The following is a 20,645-nucleotide window of genomic DNA, read 5'->3' as shown; positions in this document are numbered from 1 at the left end:
CCCTAATCGCCATCTTAACCTCCTCGCTTTATGCCACATCTCATCTGATATAATTCGTTGCCCCATCTTAGAGCTTCACTTATCATTATGCAACTGTCCACAACACAATTCTGACGAAGACATCCCCACTGGTCAAGTTCCTTTTTTCCAGTATTGCTGCTGTGTTGACATGAAGCAAAATAATATTTACAGCATTATTAATGCATACATCATGTTTTTGTTTTTATAAAGCTCTGATTTTAAAAAAAATCCGTGTTTTTAAAAACCTTCAAGTATCCCTTATTTATTAAAAGAAAAATCCAACTATAGCCCATCATCAAGTTCAGGCGATTACTTACGGCCCCCACATGTAATTGTAATTGATTGTGGAAGCAGTCAGCAGGGCATATTCTTTAAATAAAGCCATCATGCATTTGTCAACAAATATCTACTAAATTTGCAAACTTTCTTTTCCAAGACTTCTTTTCACAATTTAAGGAGCTGAAGATTTGAATGACACATGAGCTTGATAGTTCTATTCAACCTTTCCACTTTAACACATATGCATGATTATCCTTTAGTATCTCAAAGGATTACTTGACTGCTCCAGTAGGCTAACTGACTTCTCTAAAGAACTCCAGCGAAATTAGATGTTTTGCTTTAAATTCCACAGAAACATTGAAAATTACTTTGTCTGAGTGAAGGTAGCTTTAAGTGTGCCGGTTTCTTGTGAAATGAAGATATGTGAGATACATTCTGTCCTGTCAGCAACTTCCCAGATGTTGAAAATATTTGTCTACAAGATGGATAAAAACATCAACAATTTGAGATGAGAACTTCTTGCCAAGTTCACAGTGTTACTTGGAAAAGCAGTAAGCTTGAAGTGAATGGAACTTTAATATGTTCTCAGAAGTATGTCCAGTTGTGGATGAGGACAGTTTTTTTTGTTCTAAACAGTTATTTCATTTGACACTTTGTACTGTGTGGGTCGACATTAAAAATGTTCATATGAAAATGAAGTTTTTTTCTTTGTCTGTCATGCAGGTGACTGAGGGAAAGCAAGAGCTGGAAAAGTGTCTGAAATTTTCTCGCAAGCTCAGAAAGGAAGTGAATGCCTTGACAGAATGGCTGGCAGCCACGGATGCGGAGCTGACGAGGAGATCAGCAGTTGAAGGCATGCCAACTAACTTAGATACGGAGGTTGCCTGGAGTAAGGTGAGAGTGATTTTAAGATCTTCGGAGGCAATAAGGTCAATGAAGGATTGTAACCTTTGGCTCACAGCTTCAGTTACAATGTTTGATTGGATGCTTTGGCATTGAATGGCATGGTCCTTTGTCTCCAAGGTGTTCAGTTTAGCGCAGCTGGATGGATGACTGATTTACAATGCACAATGATGCCAACAGAGTGGGTTCAATTCCTAAAGCAGCTGAGGTTACCATGAAGGATTGTTCTTCTCAACCTCTTGCCCCTCACCTGAGATGTAGTGACCCTCAGGTTTAACCATCTTTGTCTCTCTGAGAGAACAACTCTATGCTTTATTAAGTCTCTGGTGACTTTGCCTTTACCTTTCCTTTTCTCATTGGCAATAAAGTTGAGAAGAACTGAAATACAGTTCTCAGGTATTTTACCATTAACTGTTGGTGAGCACAGATGATGTTTGCAAAAGTCATGTCAAATACTCAAATATTTCACAGATTAATGTTTAATTAAATAGGAATATGAATGGTTGAACCGATCTTGTAGCATTATAGTCATGCTTCCAACCTGAGTCTCATTTTCTTAAAGTTATCTTGTCTTTTTTAAGGTATTAATTATTCAGGGTACAGAAGCAAAATGCTGTGGATTCTGGAAATCTGAACTTAAAAAAAAACGTTCTTGAAGTGTCTGGCAGCATAATGGAGAAAGAAACGGAGTGAACATTTCCAGACTAACTTTTCATCTTTTGTGATGAGAAGTCACAATCATCTTTCCAACAAAAGAAAATGCTATCTGACCTGCTGAGCATCACCAGCATTCTGTATTTTTAATATTTTATACTCAACTATTTTGAAGGTATTATTCAGTTTTATCAAGTTGAGGTCCAGCTCCAAATGTTATTGTTAATTTAACACCATAATATAATTATGGAGCAGGAAGACAGGCCAATAATTGGTTAGATAATAAAATGTGAGGCTGGATGAACACAGCAGGCCAAGCAGCATCTCAGGAGCACAATGATGCTGCTTGGCCTGCTGTGTTCATCCAGCCTCACATTTTATTATCTTGGAATTCTCCAGCATCTGCAGTTCCCATTATCTCCAATAATTGGTTAATTGGGGAAAAAAAAACTTCAGTCTTTGGGATTCTCTCATCTTTGATTCTCCTTTTATGATTGAATGGATTAAAAGATGCTGGAATAAAGTTGGTGGAAAAATAGAATTAATACACTAATTATATTGTCTCACTTGATACCATTGTCGTGTGAGGCCAGAAGAGATTTAAAGTCTTTGATTTCATTTCACTGCTGGGAGTGAGTCTGCCATGCAGACCTTATGGCAAGTATTGCCCAGTCAGCAGGCAGGAACTGAAATCTGGGTTTTTGAAGGTCAGTGCCGACAACCAACAGTGCTAAGTGATAAGGAAGAGGAGGGCTACATCATTATCAATACAGAGGAAGTGCAAGGGTTTTTTTTTCCCCTGTCTGCTTCACATGGATAACAAACAAAATGTTTTAAATAGATGTCAAATACCTCCTGAGTCAGAAGGTCACAGTTTCAGAACGCAGTCTGGAGCCAAGAGCAACTAATCTAACTTGACACTCCAATCCATTACTAAGGTGGGGTGTGACACTGTTGGGGATGCTATCTTTCAGATGAGACTGAGGTTAAGCCACAGCACTCTCTGCCCACTCAGGTGCACCTAATAGACCCCACTTGTGAAAGATGAACAGGGAAATTGTCCAGTGTCCAGACTAATTTTTATCATCCTACCAACATGAGGAGAAAACGTCATCTGGACCTTTCTGAAAACCCCACAATCACCGATATGTTAAATGAACATGTTACTTGCTGCTTTTCCTACGTGAAAAAGCAACAACACACAACACTACAGAAGTACTCCTTTGGATTTGATGTGTTTTGGGAAGTCCAGAGGTTATGAAAAATATTACAAATTCCAAGACTGACTTCCTCCAGGTCCTGACCCTGCTGTCACCAGGTTTGTTGTGTGTCTCTTGCACTGATTAATACTTGGACAACTGCTGAATAAAATGTGATATCCAGTTGTTTAGCAAAAAGGAAAGAAAACACAAACTGTTTTCACAGAATTGTTAGTGCAGAATGTGACGTTGAATGTGTCTGCACTGGATTTCTGAATTATCATGATGACCTAATGCTATTCTCCTGCAATTTCCCCAATATACCTGTTCTTTTCTTTCTATTCAAGCAATCATCTAAAGTCCTAATGAATGCCTCAATTTTGCCTGCCTCTACCACATTTCAGACCAAAACTACTCACTGGGTGAAATGGTTCTGCTCACATCTCCTTTGTCACCTTGAGTTTTGCTTTATATCTGGTCAGTGCCAGACGGGAATAGCTCCTTCACAATGTACAAAGTAGAAGGGAAGTGAAAATGAAAAGCCAGAAAGGGTGCAACCTGACAGTTCATGGGAACCTGACCTTCTTAAATGTGTTCTTTTTTGCATCATCTGCCTGATTAACTGCATCTACAAGCATAAAACTACGGTGGCCACCTGTCCTTAATGCCCATACTGCCCAGTATGGCTTAATGTCTCTGATGAAGTGTCAGCTAGACTCGAAACATCAGTTTGCTCCCTGTCTCCATGGATTTTGTCTGATCTGTTTTGATTTCCAAAATTTTTTGTTTTTAGCATAACATCTTCTCATTGATCAATATGGCAACATCACATTAGCATCACATGTTGTAAAACCTTCAAACAGTTCATTAATGTTACCTTTAATGAATAACAAACCAAATATCTGCATTTGCATCTGGCTGTAAACAGACTCTGCGTGCCTTTTGAGCAACAACAAATTTAATTTAATGAATCATAACTTCACTCAATTGACATCTATTGGACCTGAGCCTTAATTAAGTCCTGTCTTGTTTGTTCCACCCAATGCTGCACTGTGCTATCTCTCACAGAACATGATGTTGCCCCTGCTCAAGTCCTCATCTTACTTCTCGGGAGACTGAAGGTTTTTCTGGTCCTGGGCTTGCAGACAAATTTGCTCCTTCTCAATTTGTTTTTCAAGTTTGTTCTATCTTGCCCACAGCAACAATATCTTTTGCTGTGACTGAATCCATTTGTCATGATTTCAATCAGCCTTTGTAAGGAATGTCAGAAGCAGAACAGGTCTTTAGTATTGTAAACATAGAGACCATTCACAAGGTACATAATTACATACATAATACATCATACATAGTTTTATATGGCCATTGATACAGGGGGGAGGGCTGTGGAATGCCTGTACATGAACCTTTGAAACAATAGACATTGTTTCTGCTGCATACATCAGAATAGTGTTGTGCAAATACAATAAGAAATTGGATGTGTGGTAGGATGACGGAAACTTGATTGCGTCCACCCACCCTCCGTGTGGATCACACCCTCTCACTGTTCACTCTTCCCCAAAATAATGCCCTGCAGCCACTCCACAACATTCTTGACCCTAACACCAGGGAGGAAGCAGCACATAAGAACATAAGACATAGGAGTGGAAGTAAGGCCGTTCGGCCCATCAAGTCCACTCCGCCATTTAAATCATGGCTGATGGGCATTTCAACTCCACTTCCCTGCACTCTCCCCATAGTCCTTGATTCCTTGTGAGATCAAGCATTTGTCGATCTCTGCCTTGAAGGCATCCAACGTCTCGGCCTCCGCTGCACTCCGTGGCAATGAATTCCACAAGCCCACCACTCTCTGGCTGAAGAAATGTCATCCCATTTCAGTTTTAAATTTACCCCCTCTAATTTTAAGGCTGTGCCCATGGGTCCTAGTCTCCCCGCCTAACGGAAACAACTTCCTAGCGTCCACTCCTTCTAAACCATACATTATCTTGTAAGTTTCTATTAGATCTCCCCTCAACCTTCTAAACTCTAATGAGTACAATCCAAGGATCCTTAGCCATCCATCATACCTTAAACCTACCATTCCAGGGATCATCCGTGTGAATCTCCGCTGGACACGCTCCAGGGCTAGTATGTCCTTCCTGAGGTGTGGGGCCCAGAGTCGTGCTTCAGGCCATAACAATGTTTGTCTGTTCACCAAATTACTGAATGCCCAATCATCACCTCTTTTCTACACTTCTTCTGACACTACTTTGTAGCTGAGTCAGCTGCAGTGCCACAGGCTTGACACTTGGTGCATACCTCTGATATGCCACGGGTCTCACCAGTTTCCAAAACTGAAAAACAATTGGCAAGCAATATAACCTTGTCGGATTCCTGTGCTACCTACCTGGTTCTTTGGGACTACTGGCTGTGCATCCATTTCCTCTCTGACTGCACACCCCTATGCTGAGGTCTGACCACTTCCTAAACATAGTGTTCATGTAGTCTTCTGTCTCACGGATGTCCAACAGTGACTCCAGTTGCCCCTCAGCATCCAGAGTTCATGCTTTTTTAGCTTGTGAAACTTGCTGTACTTACGCTCATCTAGACCATGTGAAGTGAACACCTCCGCCCCATGACAAAACATAGGGTTTCTACATGGCCAAGCTGCCCTGCCATTTTTGGAATTACTTTTGGACTATTTACTCTAAACGTGAGATTAGAGAGTAAAAAGTAGAATTACTCAACCTTGCTCACCAATAGCTCCTTTTCCTGTGCCTATAAATTAATATTTCAGAGTAAGAATTTCTGCAGGTTAAGAAAGTTAAAAACGAAAACAAAATACACAAATGAGAATCTCCTTACCTGCATGTGTTTAAGTAATCTTCAAATCAGTACCTCCTTCTTGCATGTACTTGACCTTAGTTGATACATTTAACATTGTCTCAAAATCATTATGTTTTCATATCCACAATTATCTGTGGCAGCTGTCTCCCAAAGATCCTAGAGCCCCATTGGAATGGGAGGGCATGTGTGAAGCAAAAATGAGTTGAAATGCATTCTGCTTACATACTAAGCCCCTTCATGCCCTGCTTTCATTGGGCATGTGAGGGTTCAGGTTTGGTTACTTAATGATTTTTATGCATTTATAAGCAACAAATCTATTAAAATGTTGCAGGGTCATCATCTGTTCCCTTTCAGTGGATTAAAAATTATTCTGCTGGCATGAAAAATTTAGTGGAAGGAAGAGGCGATTATCTATTTATTTCTAACAAGTTTTCAAACTGTGGCAGGCCTTGTTTTACTCAAGCACACTTGCCATTGATGCATCAGCCGTCTTGGCACAGCGGTATTTTCCCCAGCTCTTAAACAAGAGGGTTCAAGCCCCACCTGCTTCAGAGGCATGAGTTGACATCTCTGAACAGGTTAGTTAGGAAAAATACCTGCAATTGACATATGGGGCTGTTGTGGCACATTGGGAAAGTTTTTCCCTCTGTGCCAGAGCGCCTGGCTTCAGGTCCACCAGCTTCAGGTAGACACAGGTTGATTACAACATAACTGCCATTGAAGGGCTGCAATTTTGCATTTCTGAGTTGACAACGGTAGGTTGTCACTGAACAAATATGAGATGCATGAGATATGCATGTGGCAAGTTGAAATGAAAACTCAATCAGCAATTTCAAAGCACCTCTAATCAAAACCATCAAAGTAGCATTGTGTGAGAAGCCTGTAGTGCAGAGGTTAAGAATGGTAGGTCATTTAAAAATTTTCCTCATTTTTCAGAGAGAAGATGTAGTACCACCAAATATGGAAGCGAAGAAGTTAGCAGAATTTATTATCAAAATAGTGATAGCGTTAACAAAGTGTCTCAAAATGTAAGCGACAAATCACCAGAACTTCGCTGTTTACATTTGAAGATCCTGAGTTCAGCTGGGGAAGGAATAGCAGAGATGCTGCTTATAATTTTCCAAAACATTGTGCTTAGAAAAACAAGGAAATTACAACATAGGAACCTGTCAGTATGCTCAGCAGGTCTACGTTGGCATGTACCCTCCACATGAATAGGTCATCCCAGATAGGGATGGGGATCCCATTTGGGGTAGCACAGTGGCTCAGTGGTAAGCACCGTAGCCTCACAGCACCAGAGACCCAGGTTCAGTTCCCGCCTCGGGCGACTGTCTGTGTAGAGTTTGCACATTCTCCCTGTGTCTGCGTGGGTTTCCTCTGGGTGCTCCAGTTTCCTCCCACAGTCCAAAGATGTGCAGGTTAGGTGGATCAGCCATGCTAAATTGCCCATAGTGTTCAGGGGTATCTGGGATGCTTCAAGGGGTGGTGTGGACTTGTTGGGCCGAAGGGCCTGTTTCTACACTGCAGGGAATCTAATATCAGATCAATTTATTCAACTTGCTTGTATGTTCCATCATCTACTTTTTGTTTCATTCACCTGATAAATCAAATCTTGCATGGTGACATGATTTCTACAACAAAATGTGAATCGGGAGCAGGAGTTGGCCGTTCAGCTCCCCAGGTCTGCTCTACCATTAAATAAGATTACATGATCTGATTGTAATCTCAAATCCACGTCCATGTATATCGCTGATTACCTGTCAATACTTGCTAAATAAGAAAATATCTACTTCTGACTTTAAAATATTCAAGGATTCTGCTTTCACCACCTCTTCAGGAAGAGAGTTCCAAAGAATCAGGATTCTTAGAGAGAAAAAGAATGCCTCATCTCGGTTTTAAATGGTACCCTTGTTTTTTTATACAGTGACTCTGGATTCTAGCTTCTCCCAGAAGGGAAAACATTCTCTCTATATCAACCCTTCAAGTCATCTCTTACTCTTCCAAACTTCAGCAGATACAAACCTTTCATTTCTAACCTCTGCTCTTAAGCCACGTGGAAATTTCAGACCTTAGTCTTAAACATTTTCTGAACTGCTTCACATCCACTTACTATCATTTCTTAAGTAATGTTGTGCACAGTATACGGCATGCAGTCTCACCACTGCCCTGTATAAGTGACCTCCCTACTTCTGCAGTGATAATGAGAACTGCAGATGCTGGAGAATCCAAGATAATAAAATGTGAGGCTGGATGAACACAGCAGGCCCAGCAGCATCTCAGCATCTACATGGCCAAGCTGCCCTGCCATATTTGGAATTACTTTTGGACTATTTACTCTAAACGTGAGATTAGAGAGTAAAAAGTAGAATTACTCAACCTTGCTCACCAATAGCTCCTTTTCCTGTGCCTATAAATTAATATTTCAGAGTAAGAATTCCTGCAGGTTAAGAGGTCTAGGCCTGAAACGTCAGCTTTTGTGCTCCTGAGATGCTGCTGTGTTCATCCAGCCTCACATTTTATTATCCCTACTTCTGCATTCCATTTCCCTCACAATAAATGATAACTCTATCAGCTTTCCTAATTACTTGCTGTACCTGCATATTAACCTTTTGATGATTTATGTGCCTGAATACCTAGATTCCTCTTAACTTTTAAGCATTTTGTTTTTATTTCTTCTGCTGAAATGGGCAAGTTCACATTTTCTCACGTAATACACATTTACTAGAGCTTTGTTCACTCAGCCTTACTTCACTTTTCTCTCTATCTTTGTGTCATCAGCAAAGTTGACAAACATTGTCCTTTCATTAAAGTCATTTCCATAGGTCCGAAGCAGTTGGTATCCAAGAAACAATCACCTGACACACCACTTGTTAATTTTTTGCCACCCTTAAAAAAAAGTCACATTTCTGCCCATTGTCTGTTTCCTGTTAATCAGCCAATCTTGAATCCATGAAAATGTGATATTCTCTATAACCTGAACTTTGATTATCCACAATAATCTTTGATCAGGCACCTCGTGGAAATGTAAAAAGAGTTCATCACCCTCCCCCCACACCCCATACCTCCCCCGGTTCCCCTTTATCCACAGCACACGTAACTATATCAAATAAGCCCAGTGGGTTGGTCAAACATGATTTTGCTTCCACAAAACTATATTGACCCTGCTTACTTGGGGTACAAAGTCAATATTATACTCCTGACTTTCTACTGTTGTTGTTTGTTGAAGTTCATACGAGCTTTTTATTTACACATGCTGCAGACATTCCAGTGATTAGTTGACACACAGTCAAGGTTTTATTTCATAGCTAGTCCAAGATGATTTACAGCACTATTACTTGCTCTGCTTCCTTTCACACACCATTGTGTTTTCCACTCACTCTACCGTATTTTTTCAGAGTGGAACTCTTGAGGCGTGCCAGGAGATGTTTAACACAACATTGATCACCTTGACACAAACCATCATATCATAGGATGAAAAGCTGCCAAAGGAGCAGAGGTTTTGCTGATATGTATAAGCATATGTGCCAGTCTGCCCTCTCTGTTGCCTTGGGTCAAGTTTATAGTCTAATTTTGTTGGTTACTGGCCATATTTTCCTTCCCTTGTTGGTCTGATATTTGTATTGTTGTTTAAATAGTTTTGTTTCATTTAAGTGCTATTTCTGGCAGATTTTTATCTAAATCAGTACATTCCGCCTACCTGTGGAAGCCATTGATGTGAAAGTTATCAATACTGTTTAACTATGTGAGTTCAATACAGAGGTCTGTAATTTGAAACTTCACTTCTCCTCAAATGACATTATTATTTGTAACATATCAGATAGTCAAGAGGTCAGTAAACATTGAGGAGTGCCTCTTGTTGGATCAGGTATTATTAATTCATCACCACTGTCAGTACCCTCAAAACTGGCCTCGAGAAAACTAATTTGACAACATGTTTTCACAGAATCAGGATTGATTGCCAGTCATTATAAATTGAATTCTTGGTTCACTGCTGCAGCTATGTTGAAGTTATAACATTTCCGTGCTTTGGAATTTAGCTTTGAACAGACTGTGGCAGATTGCTGCATTCCACAAAGTAACCTATTGTAGGTTATATGTGTTGCACTCTTCGGCAAGTAACAATGTCAAAGGACAGGAAAAATGGTGTTACTGATATACTCCAATGAATCTGACTGAGCTAAATTGTGTATTATTATAGATGTGAACCTTTAATATCAAGAGATGTATTGTAAACATTAGAACAAGTAATACACTGAAATTGTAGACAAAGCATCCAGGGGCTTTTCTCTAATAAACTAATTCTGCAATACGCAGAATCAATAACAAAAACCCACTGATGCTTCCAGAAAACGAAATCAAACAAAAATGTGAATTATTTGGATCACTCTGCTTCTGATCCATTTAGCTCACTCAAAATTGTTTCTCAAAATCTTTCCTAGAAGCAGAATTATTTGGTTTTGTATTTATCCATTTCTAAATGGAAAACAAACAATCTCTCCCAATTAGGATGATGAAATGAATAGCTTGGATGAGGGGATGATTGAAGCTGTGAAGATGAAAACAGAAAATTGCATTTTAATAAAAGATGCATGTATTCAGCTTGGAGAGTTTGCATGTTACATTATTTTCTTCTGAAGAAGGGTCTAGGTCCGAAACGCCAGCTTTCCTGCTCCTCTCATGCTCCTTGGCCTGCTGTGTTCATCCAGCTCTACGCCTTGTTATCTCAGATTCTCCAGCATTTGCAGTTCTTACTATCCCTTACATTAATGAAGTGTTTTTAATTTCATGTGAAAATGTTGAGGTCTTCCTTTTCTGTAGTGTCATTGCAATGACAATAATATGTCCCCTATCTTTTGAGTTCTGAAAGTAATCCTCATCAAATTGAACGTATGAAGATCCCATATACTTTCCATTAGAAAAAAAGCATAAATTTGGGTGCCATTTATTGAATAATGCCAGCCTTTTCAGGCAAGTGAGTGAACCAAAGTTAGGGTATCATTGTGATGGAGCATAGGTAGGTGACAGCAGAGGAGAACTGGAAAGAGGCATAACAACGTTCAAAGCTGCAGTAAAATTTTGCACAAGTGAACGGTATTTTGCTGTGACTGAAATATAACCAGATTGTTCTAGGTAACAGTCTGAAGCATCAAGTGATGGCTTCAGACTACATATTTTGACAGTTGTCTGGCCATTTGATTCAATCTTTAATTAACATTTAATATAACTTTAACTTAACAGAAAATTGTTACTTAAATTGTCTGAAAAATATGTGAATATTCAAATTAGCATGCAAATGTTCCACCTTGCAAACTAAAGAATAATATTGAGATATTTGAGATGAAAACAAAAAATGCATTTTCTCTTTGGTGACTAATTGCCTCAGAAGAACTGAGGGGAGCAGGAATATCCAGGAGAAATTATTTTATTCTATCATTTTTACTATCCAGGTACCCACCGCTTTGCTGATGTGTGTCTGTGCAATTTTCGTATAGCGAGCAAGGTTGGCTGGGGATTTTAGACAGCTGTGCAAAAGAGAACTACGTCATAATTTGTTGCAGTGGCAATGGGGTAAAGATTGTTGAGTTGTCAAGAGAATGCTTTGGATTTCCTAGTTTATCATGAATACATAAATACTTTCACTGCTTAACTATTATACCAGTAACAGTGCTATCACAATAATCTGTATTTCCATTGCCCCTTTTACACTGTGAATCTCAATTTTTTTTTGACTGTGATTAACTTTAATTAAATTATTCAATCAGATCAAACCTGATTTCATTACACAGCTAACCAGAATTGAAGGGCTGAATGGCCTATTCCTGCACCTGGTATTTGTATATAGTTAGGTAGGGCAAAAAGCACAACAGAACATCTGCTGGACCCACCTGGCCCACCTTTACCTTGAAATGCAAAAATGTCTCAACAGAATTGATTGGAAGATTAGTACTGCTTTAGTAAGACGCCAAAGAGGTGGTGATAATCAGAAAGCTGAGTACTGTGGATGCTGAAGATCTGAAATGAAAACAGGAATGGTGGAAACAGTCAGCAATTCAACATCCACAAAGAGAAGCAGTGTTAACATTGCAAATCTGTAATTTCATTAGAACTGAAAAATATTCAAAATTTGATGGGATTTGAGCAAGTGGTGGGTGGGACCAAGAACAAATGTTAACATCTGTGATTGGGGAAGGAATATGAGAAATTGAAGGTCAAAGGAGAATGTCTTCTGGGGCCTAAGGGAATGGTGATAGAACAAACTAAATTAGAAAGACTAATTGTGAGAGTGATAGGAGTCAGTGTGATTCCTGGATTGTCCCCTCCAGGGAATGCTTTCCCAAGCATGACCCAGTCAGGCCGGTGTAAGAGGCTAGAAGTAGGCCTTTACTCAGCATCAGGAGCACAGGTCCCACTGACTGAGAGCTGCCAGATAGTCAGAGGGCGGCAGCTCTTTTTTGCTCAGCATTGCTGCATGGGAGGTGGTAGTTCTTATAACAAGTTTGGCCACTGGAGGCTAAGGATAATCAAGCACCCTAGGCCAAAGGTGGTTTTTGTTTCATGGGATATGGGCACCATTGACCAGGCCAGTATTTATTACCCATCCCCCACTTCCCAGAGAGCAGTTAAGTGTCACCTACATTGCTGTGGGTCTAGGGTCATGGGTTGACTAGACCAGGTAAGGAAAACAATCTCCTTCTCGAAATGGAACCAGATAGGTTCTTGCAACAACTGTCCATGGTTTCACAGTGGCCATTAGACTCTTACTTCCAGATTTTTGCTTTTTATTGCATTCAAATTCCACTATCTGCCCCATGGTGGGTTTCAAACCCTGTGTACAGAGAACATTATCTGGGTCTCTGGATTAATCGTCCAGGGATAATACCATTGGCCATCACCTCATTTAAAAAAAAATGAACAGTGAGCAATAGCAGAGGGTGTTTCATAGGGCAGGTAGTGAATCAGATGGGTTTTTCCTGACAATTGACAATTGTTTCATGGTCACCATTAGGCTCCTAATTTCAGTTAGTTATTGAATTCAAATTCCACCCTCTGCCAGGATGGGATTTGAACTGAGCTCCCCAGAGCCTGACCAGGTTCTCTGGATTAATACTCTAGCAAACATACCACTAGGCCGTCACCTCCTTTTCTTAAAAAAACATGAACAACGAGCAAAAAGGGGAGCATGGGATGAAATGTTTCATGGGCCAGGTATCACAAGGTGTAAGGGGGTGGTCAGTAGCAAAGACAAGACAATGGTTCAAAGTGGGAAACAAGGCAATTCAACAGAGGGTATAGACCAGGCCTTTCACTGGAGGGTAATAACACAATGTTTAGCACTGCATTATGTATTGTGGTATTAGGAATCTAGCCAGAGATGTCGATTTTATGTTGGGTTGCCGACCCTTCACGGTTGGCCTGGAGTCTCCAGTAATTTTAAAAAAATAAATCTCCAGGACACAGTTGTGTGCAGCCCTGAACTGAAATCATAAGGACATCACATCCTTTTAGCGAACCACTCAGTGTATTCAGCTACCATCAAGAAAATGCTCCTTGTGATTGTTCTGCTGTCGAGCAGTGGATAGCTGAGTGAAAAAACTAAGAGGTGATAATCAGTTGAAAGCCAGATGGAGAGTTTGAAATCAGTGCATAGGGCTAAATCCAACATTTTTTCTGGCTAAGTCCGAGTTACGTTGAGTTTTTTTTTGGAGGACTTTTCCCTGTAAAGCCTAGCAAGTTTTTGTCACATCTTACCATACTTGCCTAGTTTTGTTATATACCATATCCCTATGGTTTAGCTCATGTTTAAATTCCATCACATCTTGGCATGCTCTGTTCAACTCGACAACTCAAAGTTTGGAGAGCATCCTGGAATTCATCTGCTTCCCATACACCTGTTCTCTTTTAAAAGGATGTTATGCACCCAGACAAACATTGTCAGTCCAGAATTGCCCCTGAATGATTGCTGGCACTTGCCCCAGATATGGCATGTAGAGGAAAATCAACACCAAATTTTGCTGGCAGGGTCATGAAGGTTCTGGAGGAAGGGATAGTTTTGAGCCATGACTTCCTCTACACCCACTGCATCCACTACAGTTTTTATGAAACAGAGTTCCAAGTATCTTCCAACCCTTGTGTGTGGAAATGCTTCCTAACATCTCTCCTGAACCCTGTAGCCCTAATTCTCAGACTATGCCCCCCTAATTCTAGAATCCCTAATCAGTAGAAATAGTTTAACTTTACTTACCCTATCTTTTCCAGTTAATATCTGGAAGACTTTGATCGGATCCCCGTTTTTACCTTGTAAATTTTAGAGAAAACAGGCCGTAAAGGCTGGAGTGAACAATGGTTATCCAACTCAGTAGGTACGACTTGGACTTTCGTGTGAGTCGGGGTATGATCAGAAGATTTCCGGGGTGTGTCCTGCTGTGATTGTTTGTAAGGCGCCATGACCAGAGTGGGAAGTCGATGGTCTCATAAGCCAGAAATCATGGGTGTGATGCCTTTACAAGTCTGGTAGTGAACTGTTGGGTTTAATTTTTCTTATGGACGCTCACCCTCAGCCACCTGCAACTACCATGAACTGTTCGACATTGAACTCCTGTCATTCCACCACTTTGACTTGAAAAGTAGTCCTTACCATTGTGCTGTGAGAGTCTATTAGTGTCATTCTGTCAAAGTCCGAAGGCCTGTGTTCAAATCCCACCTGCTGTCCAGATGTTTCATAACAAATCATCTAAAATTGTCCCTTATAACAGCAAGCCTAGAAACGATGCAGCAAAATGCTTTTGCTATTGAGAATAGCCTCACTGCACTTCTCTCCCGATTTTCTCTACACATCTCACCACAGCCCAGATCGCTCACCCCAATTATCTTCCTCCCCTCATCATTTCTTTTGTATAGAGTTTATTAACTTTCTCAGTCCGAACTCTGCATTACACTCTGTAGTGTTATAGCTATTCGTTATATGTGTGATCAAACAATTAATATCGACCAACCATTTCTCTTGACCTTAAAGTTCAGAACAAATCGGAGCAAGAGTAGGAAAAGCAGTCCCTCAAGCATCCTCCACCATTTGATGTAATTGTCTCATCTCAGCCTCAACTCTATTTTCCTGCCTCCTCTCTATAACCCTTCAACAAATGAATAATTAAAATCTACCTATTCCTTTTAAAATTTACTTAGTGTCCCAGCATCTACAAGATTCTGGGGGAATGAATTCCATAGACTCATAAACCTTTGACAGAAGCAATTGCCCATCATGTCCATTTTAAATCTGTTTATTGCTTGTCATGAAGCTATGATCTCAATTCTTGCATGAAGATATTAGCAAACATAAAAATAAGTTTAATTGGGCATCAGCAGAAGGAGTTGACTAAATTGGCTTCTGTATCCATTGGTTAGAAATGGAAACTGTTGAGCGTTGCTACTCTTTAGCACTGTCCTGTGAGCCTTACTCGATTGTTCATGTGTGGACATCAAGTTAAGGGAAGGATTTAAGTTTTTAAGTTTATCAAATAACCTCACACGTGCACTGTTGTAACTCCTAGCTGAGATACTTAATGGCCATGGAATGATCTAAAAATTAATAAATCAACACCTTTTCAAGGAGGGAAATGGAGGGCATTTTCAACAACTGGCAGGGAAAGAAAAGACCGTGTGTTGAGAGTCTGGTTCAGTTTCATTCAGGAAATTGAAATAGTTATCTGTAATAGGTGACTACTAATATCTTCCTTTTTCCTACCTGTAATGAATGTTGAAATGATTGATGAGAGGATTATAAAGATTTTCAGTCAGAGGTTTGAGTGTTGCCAGGAGTCTGAGAGCCTTCATTGTCTGAAAGTAAAACATAAAAACAGAGATCTCCTTTACAATTTACAAAGTGTTACGAGGCTGCTTTTACCTTGACTTTGAAAGGAACCTTGATTACGAGTATCATTTCAAGATTTTTGTTTTCTTTACATTGGTTTGAAAGTTGAATGCCAAAAATTGGAAGTCAATCAAAAACCACAGTGTTGGATCAAGTTATCCAATTCAAGTGAAAGTATTGGGTACATCTCCGACATTAGTGTGAAGATTTCTGTTCTGTGTAGAAACTGAGAACTTCTGTCAATTCGAATCCCGAGCTGCCAATAAAATCACTTTGGGTGCAAGTGAAACGCTTGTCCCTGATATTCAGTCAGCTGGTGCACAATATAGTTTGGTCGAGAGCAGTACAAACGAGAAGGTTTCAAGTTCATATGTTGCTCCCTGCTGAGTTACTTAATCTCAATAGGGTCGGAACTGAAGTTCTTTATTTGATCTCGGTATTCCCGTTGCCAACTGCCGCAGGAAACAAACTGCATTTTAACTGAGGACAACTGAAATGTCTGATCAACTGTCACTTTTAAGACTGACATGAAGATCAATCATGTGTATAAGTTTGAGGTATATCTGGAGCTGGAGTTTGCACCTGAAGGGCTAGAAAGATGAAGATCAGGACAAAATGAGCTGTTATACACTCAAGAGTTGACATTTCATTAAAAAGAAAGGCCTAGTTGTCACCAGCTGCTTTTGTAGATTTGTGGTGTACCCCATCACCAACAGCGTAGGCTGCTGCCCGTGGTATAATCCAACGGTTTGATATTGTGCACACAAACTGTTTCCTCTGGTTCGGTCAGAGATGCTTAAGAGGCCTTCTCCAAAATGTGGAGCGTATGGTAGATTTTAATTTACATCAACATCTGCAGCATTTATATTCTTCCTTGTGGTCATCAACATCTGCTCTGGCAGAAATGAGGGATTTTCATTGCATCAGCTTTTGGTGGATGAATATTGAATAAAGGACCTAAAGTAAGTGAGCAAATAGAAATGAATAGAACAGTTCATTTTAGCTCCAATGTCAGATTGATTTTAAAAATAGTTCCACCTTTTCAAATTTCTTAGTGCTGAATAAGGGATGATGTTGCTACTTCAAACAATCTCTTAATTATAATATTCCCTCACAACTAGGATAGGTTAGAAGTTTTGGTTCGTACCAGTGTAAGAAATTAATCCAACAGAAATCAGTACCACTCTGATGGCCACAATCCTATTTTGAAATTGTTGCGAATTTTCAAGGGAAGGTAATATTACCATCGCCCCAGCATGCCATTGGGCTGCCCTCTCATGAGATAGATACCGTTATTTTAACCTGAGAGCTATCATGTCTTAGGCAAGGGGTGAGGTTGAGAAGGCAGGGCTTTCATGATAAACTCAGCCACAGAAATTGAAGTCACGCCGTTGGCATCACTCTGCATTGCAAACCAGCTGTTCAGCCAACTGAGCTAACTTATCTCCTGTAAAACAGCAAAATGTTGTATTAGCAAGAGTGGGCTGCACATGCAACCAGGACAGCATTTTATATAAATGAGATGACAAATCTCTATGGGCAATGGATACACTTAGAAATTGTTCTTTAAAATAAATTGTTGAGGTTAGATTTAGTATTCTCATTTTATATGTTATTTACTTCTATGAAGTGTTTACTGTTTGGAAAAATCTAAAAATAATCACTTTGATGTACATGTTAGGAACGTTTTGGCATTGAGTAGTTCCAGTTGAATAATCAAGTATATATCAAGAAAAGACTTGAAGTACCCAGCTGTGATATTACAGAAGCTTTGACCTCTTATGATGATCTCACTGTTATGAAGCCTCCAATTTGAATGTCTTTTTTTAAAAACAAAACTCCTAATTCATTCCAAAAAAAATGCTGCCATGCTGTTGTACAGAGTTACATATTAATTCATAGGGTATTCATTAATTTTGAAACTGTTTTGCTCAAAAGAGCATTGTTGGCTCACAGAAAACAGATGCCCACTTGTCAGAAATATCTTGATGTTGCATTTCCAATACAGTTAAGCTGTTGATATCTTACAGCGTTACAACAATTTGTTGATATCTAATAGTGTTACAAAAGGTTACCTTGCTACTTTTGCGTGAAACAAATGAATCATTGCTTCTCTGGTTTATTTTCATGCTTATGTTAAAAGCTGACTCCTTTCGGTGTGAAGAGCGTTACTGCTGATTTTGTTTTTGCCAATGAAAAGTTATTCACTTTCAATTCGCAGCTCAAAGCTAGGTGGCGCAATAGACTTGTAGGTAATAGCATAAAATTACAAAGGGATATTGATAGACTCGATAAATGGGCAAATATATGGATGCTGGAGTTCAATGTAAGCAAGTATAAGGCTGCCCATTTTGGATTGAAAAAGGATAAATCAGGTTACTTAATGGATGATATGAAGCTATGTGTTAGTGGATGCCCAAAGATAGTTGGCAGTGCAGGTGCATAGACCTTTAAAATGTTACCAACAGATACAGAAAATAATCAAGAAAGGTAATGTAATGCTGGTGTTTACATCGAACCACACCTTAGAAGGATGCACTGGCCTTGGAGGGAGTAAGATTTACAAGAATGATACCTAGATTTCAGCGCTTAAGTTATGAGGAGGCGTTATATAAATTAGCCCTAGAATTTCGAAGATTACAAGGTGATTTGATTAACTTCCAGGTATAATTTGGAAAAGGCGGCATAGATAAAGATAAACTATTTTCACTGGTTGGGGTTTCTAGAACTCGGGGGCATAGTCTGAGAATTAGGGCCAGACTGTGCAGGAGAGATGTTCGGAAGTGCTTCTACACATAAAGGGTGGTGGATGTTTGGAACTCTGTTGGATACAGGATCAGCTGTTCACTTTAAATCTGAGATTGATAAGCATTCGTTAAACAAAGATATTAAGGGTTATGCACAAGGGCTGGAAGATGAAGCTAGGCCATGGATCAACCATGATCTCATTGAATGATGGAACACATTCATGGGGGGATGAATGGCCTACTCCTTCTCCTACGTTCTTATATGCCTATGTTGTATTTGGAAAGAACAGAACTCGGCAATTGTGTGGTTATGGCCAGCAACATATTACAAATAAGAGACCTTTTTTTTTCAAATTTCACTCCCAGCTGCATATTCAGTAATGTCATGCAAATATTTATTTTGAAGGCTACACAAAAAGATATAGAGAAGAGACGGCTGTTACTCAACAGCATTACTGAGACGGGCAAGAGTCTGAAGACCATGTTAGGAAAGAGTGACAGTGTTGTGGATGACAAACTTAGCCTGTTAAATTGTAACTGGATAGCAGTCACGTCGCGGGCTGAAGAGTGGTTCAACATTCTCCTGGTGAGTATTTTTGGGCATCATTGTGTTAATGCAGCAGCCTTTGGAATGTAATGTATTGTCAAATAAACAACTAAGACGAGTGTTAGAGATTGATGGAATGGAATGTCCATTAACTTACCCCACTTCATTAAGTTTAATCTGGGAAGTATTTGTATCAATGTAAATCTTGGGTGTCATATGGAGGAATCTATTGTCTATTTTGGATGCTGTCAATTATTTTTTTTAAGTAAAAGAATACCTTTAAGTTTTTTTATTGGAGAGTTTTGTAAATGTCTTGGAAATAATTTGATGTAGTTGTGTGGCAGTTTGCTGATTGTTTTAGAAGGTTTAAGGTTCCACTGAAACTTGTGGAAGTGATAATTGGGCAGTTACTGGAATGTGCTGGTTGTTGACTGGGTATTCATTGTTTCTAATAAGATCCAAGTGGTAGACATTAACTAAAGTTTCACTTGGCATCCAGTGATTAGGAGTTACATTTAGGTTAGAATTTAGAGTGTGTATGTTTGTAACATTTAATTCTAGGAATGAGTGCTAATGAAGATTGGCTTCGGTTTTATTTTTCACCCATAAAGCTCTCTGGAGAGTATCTTGCAAAATTGAGATAAAAATTTGACTGAAGGTTCACCAAGTCAGTGTTTTTTTTTACAGAGAGACCCAACAATGGTAGCTACATTTCCTGGAATTGCTGCTTACAGCATTTGAACATTTCAACATGGTGTCTGCCCAGCATAATCTGAAGTTAATCACAGAACTCCATTTTCACTAATTAACTAGTGTACTGATACCACTGTGCTAATGTTTAATGTGCATGAGAACCACCCCCCACAAAGCTTGCTGATCTTTAGTTTTAACTGGTTCCTGTGAAACAAAGTGCACTTGAAGAATGATTTGATTTTCTACCAAATGTTTCTGTGAAACGTACCTTCCTTGTAGTAAGGTATTCACCAAGTGGCATGCATTGTTTAGAAATTAATGAACCAAATAGTTTCTGGGAAATGGATCCTGGCTACATAAACAGGTGAGAGGGATAAGAAATATGTGCAATCTGTTCAGAAGTGGGCGTGCCATCCTCAATGGTCTGTGGATATGGTCTGTCACAGGGTGCCACACATACGCATCTTTCAAATCATTTTAGTGGAGGTTATGAGCACTGTTTTGTGTGATACGTTCTCTCGTCTTAAAGTTTCTCCAATACAGGTTTGCCCAGTGCTACACATCATTCTGCATTTGAAATTCTGCACTATTCTGCCACTTTGATAAGACATGGAGTACACCTGCCCTATCACAGTCTCCCCAACCCCAACAGAATGCAGAGAATAACCATCCAACCAAGTGTTACAGACTTTGCTTCCCCTTCCTGCCTGTTGTCAACCAGGGTGTGTTCATATGCTCAACTTTCTGTTCTGTATGACTCTGCATGATTTTCTCCGGGTAAACTTTCATTAGGCAGTCACAGTCCTTCGCAGACTAACCAACCCCTGTCCCCACCTCTTTTCAGCTTTGTCCTGAATTGCAAGACTATTCTTAACAATCTAAATAGATTAATAGTGAATTCTCCCAGATTTCTC

At 39.7% G+C, this 20,645-nt stretch overlaps 1 protein-coding gene across 11 annotated transcripts in view; it reads left to right on the top strand.

Moving 5' to 3' along the window:
* dmd (dystrophin) overlaps positions 1-20,645 on the top strand; it is a 1,835,475-nt gene that overhangs the window by 914,395 nt on the left and 900,435 nt on the right. For all 11 annotated transcript variants that reach the window (XM_059650343.1, XM_048540566.2, XM_048540567.2 and 8 more), the window contains 2 exons: positions 1,024-1,194; positions 18,898-19,077. In XM_059650343.1, the coding sequence (XP_059506326.1) occupies positions 1,024-1,194; positions 18,898-19,077 (351 nt within the window). The remainder of the gene's footprint in view (positions 1-1,023; positions 1,195-18,897; positions 19,078-20,645) is intronic.

Source organism: Stegostoma tigrinum, chromosome 12, assembly GCF_030684315.1.
Source record: "Stegostoma tigrinum isolate sSteTig4 chromosome 12, sSteTig4.hap1, whole genome shotgun sequence".
NCBI classification, from domain to species: Eukaryota; Metazoa; Chordata; class Chondrichthyes; order Orectolobiformes; family Stegostomatidae; genus Stegostoma; species Stegostoma tigrinum.
This window is presented reverse-complemented; position numbering and strand designations above follow the sequence as displayed.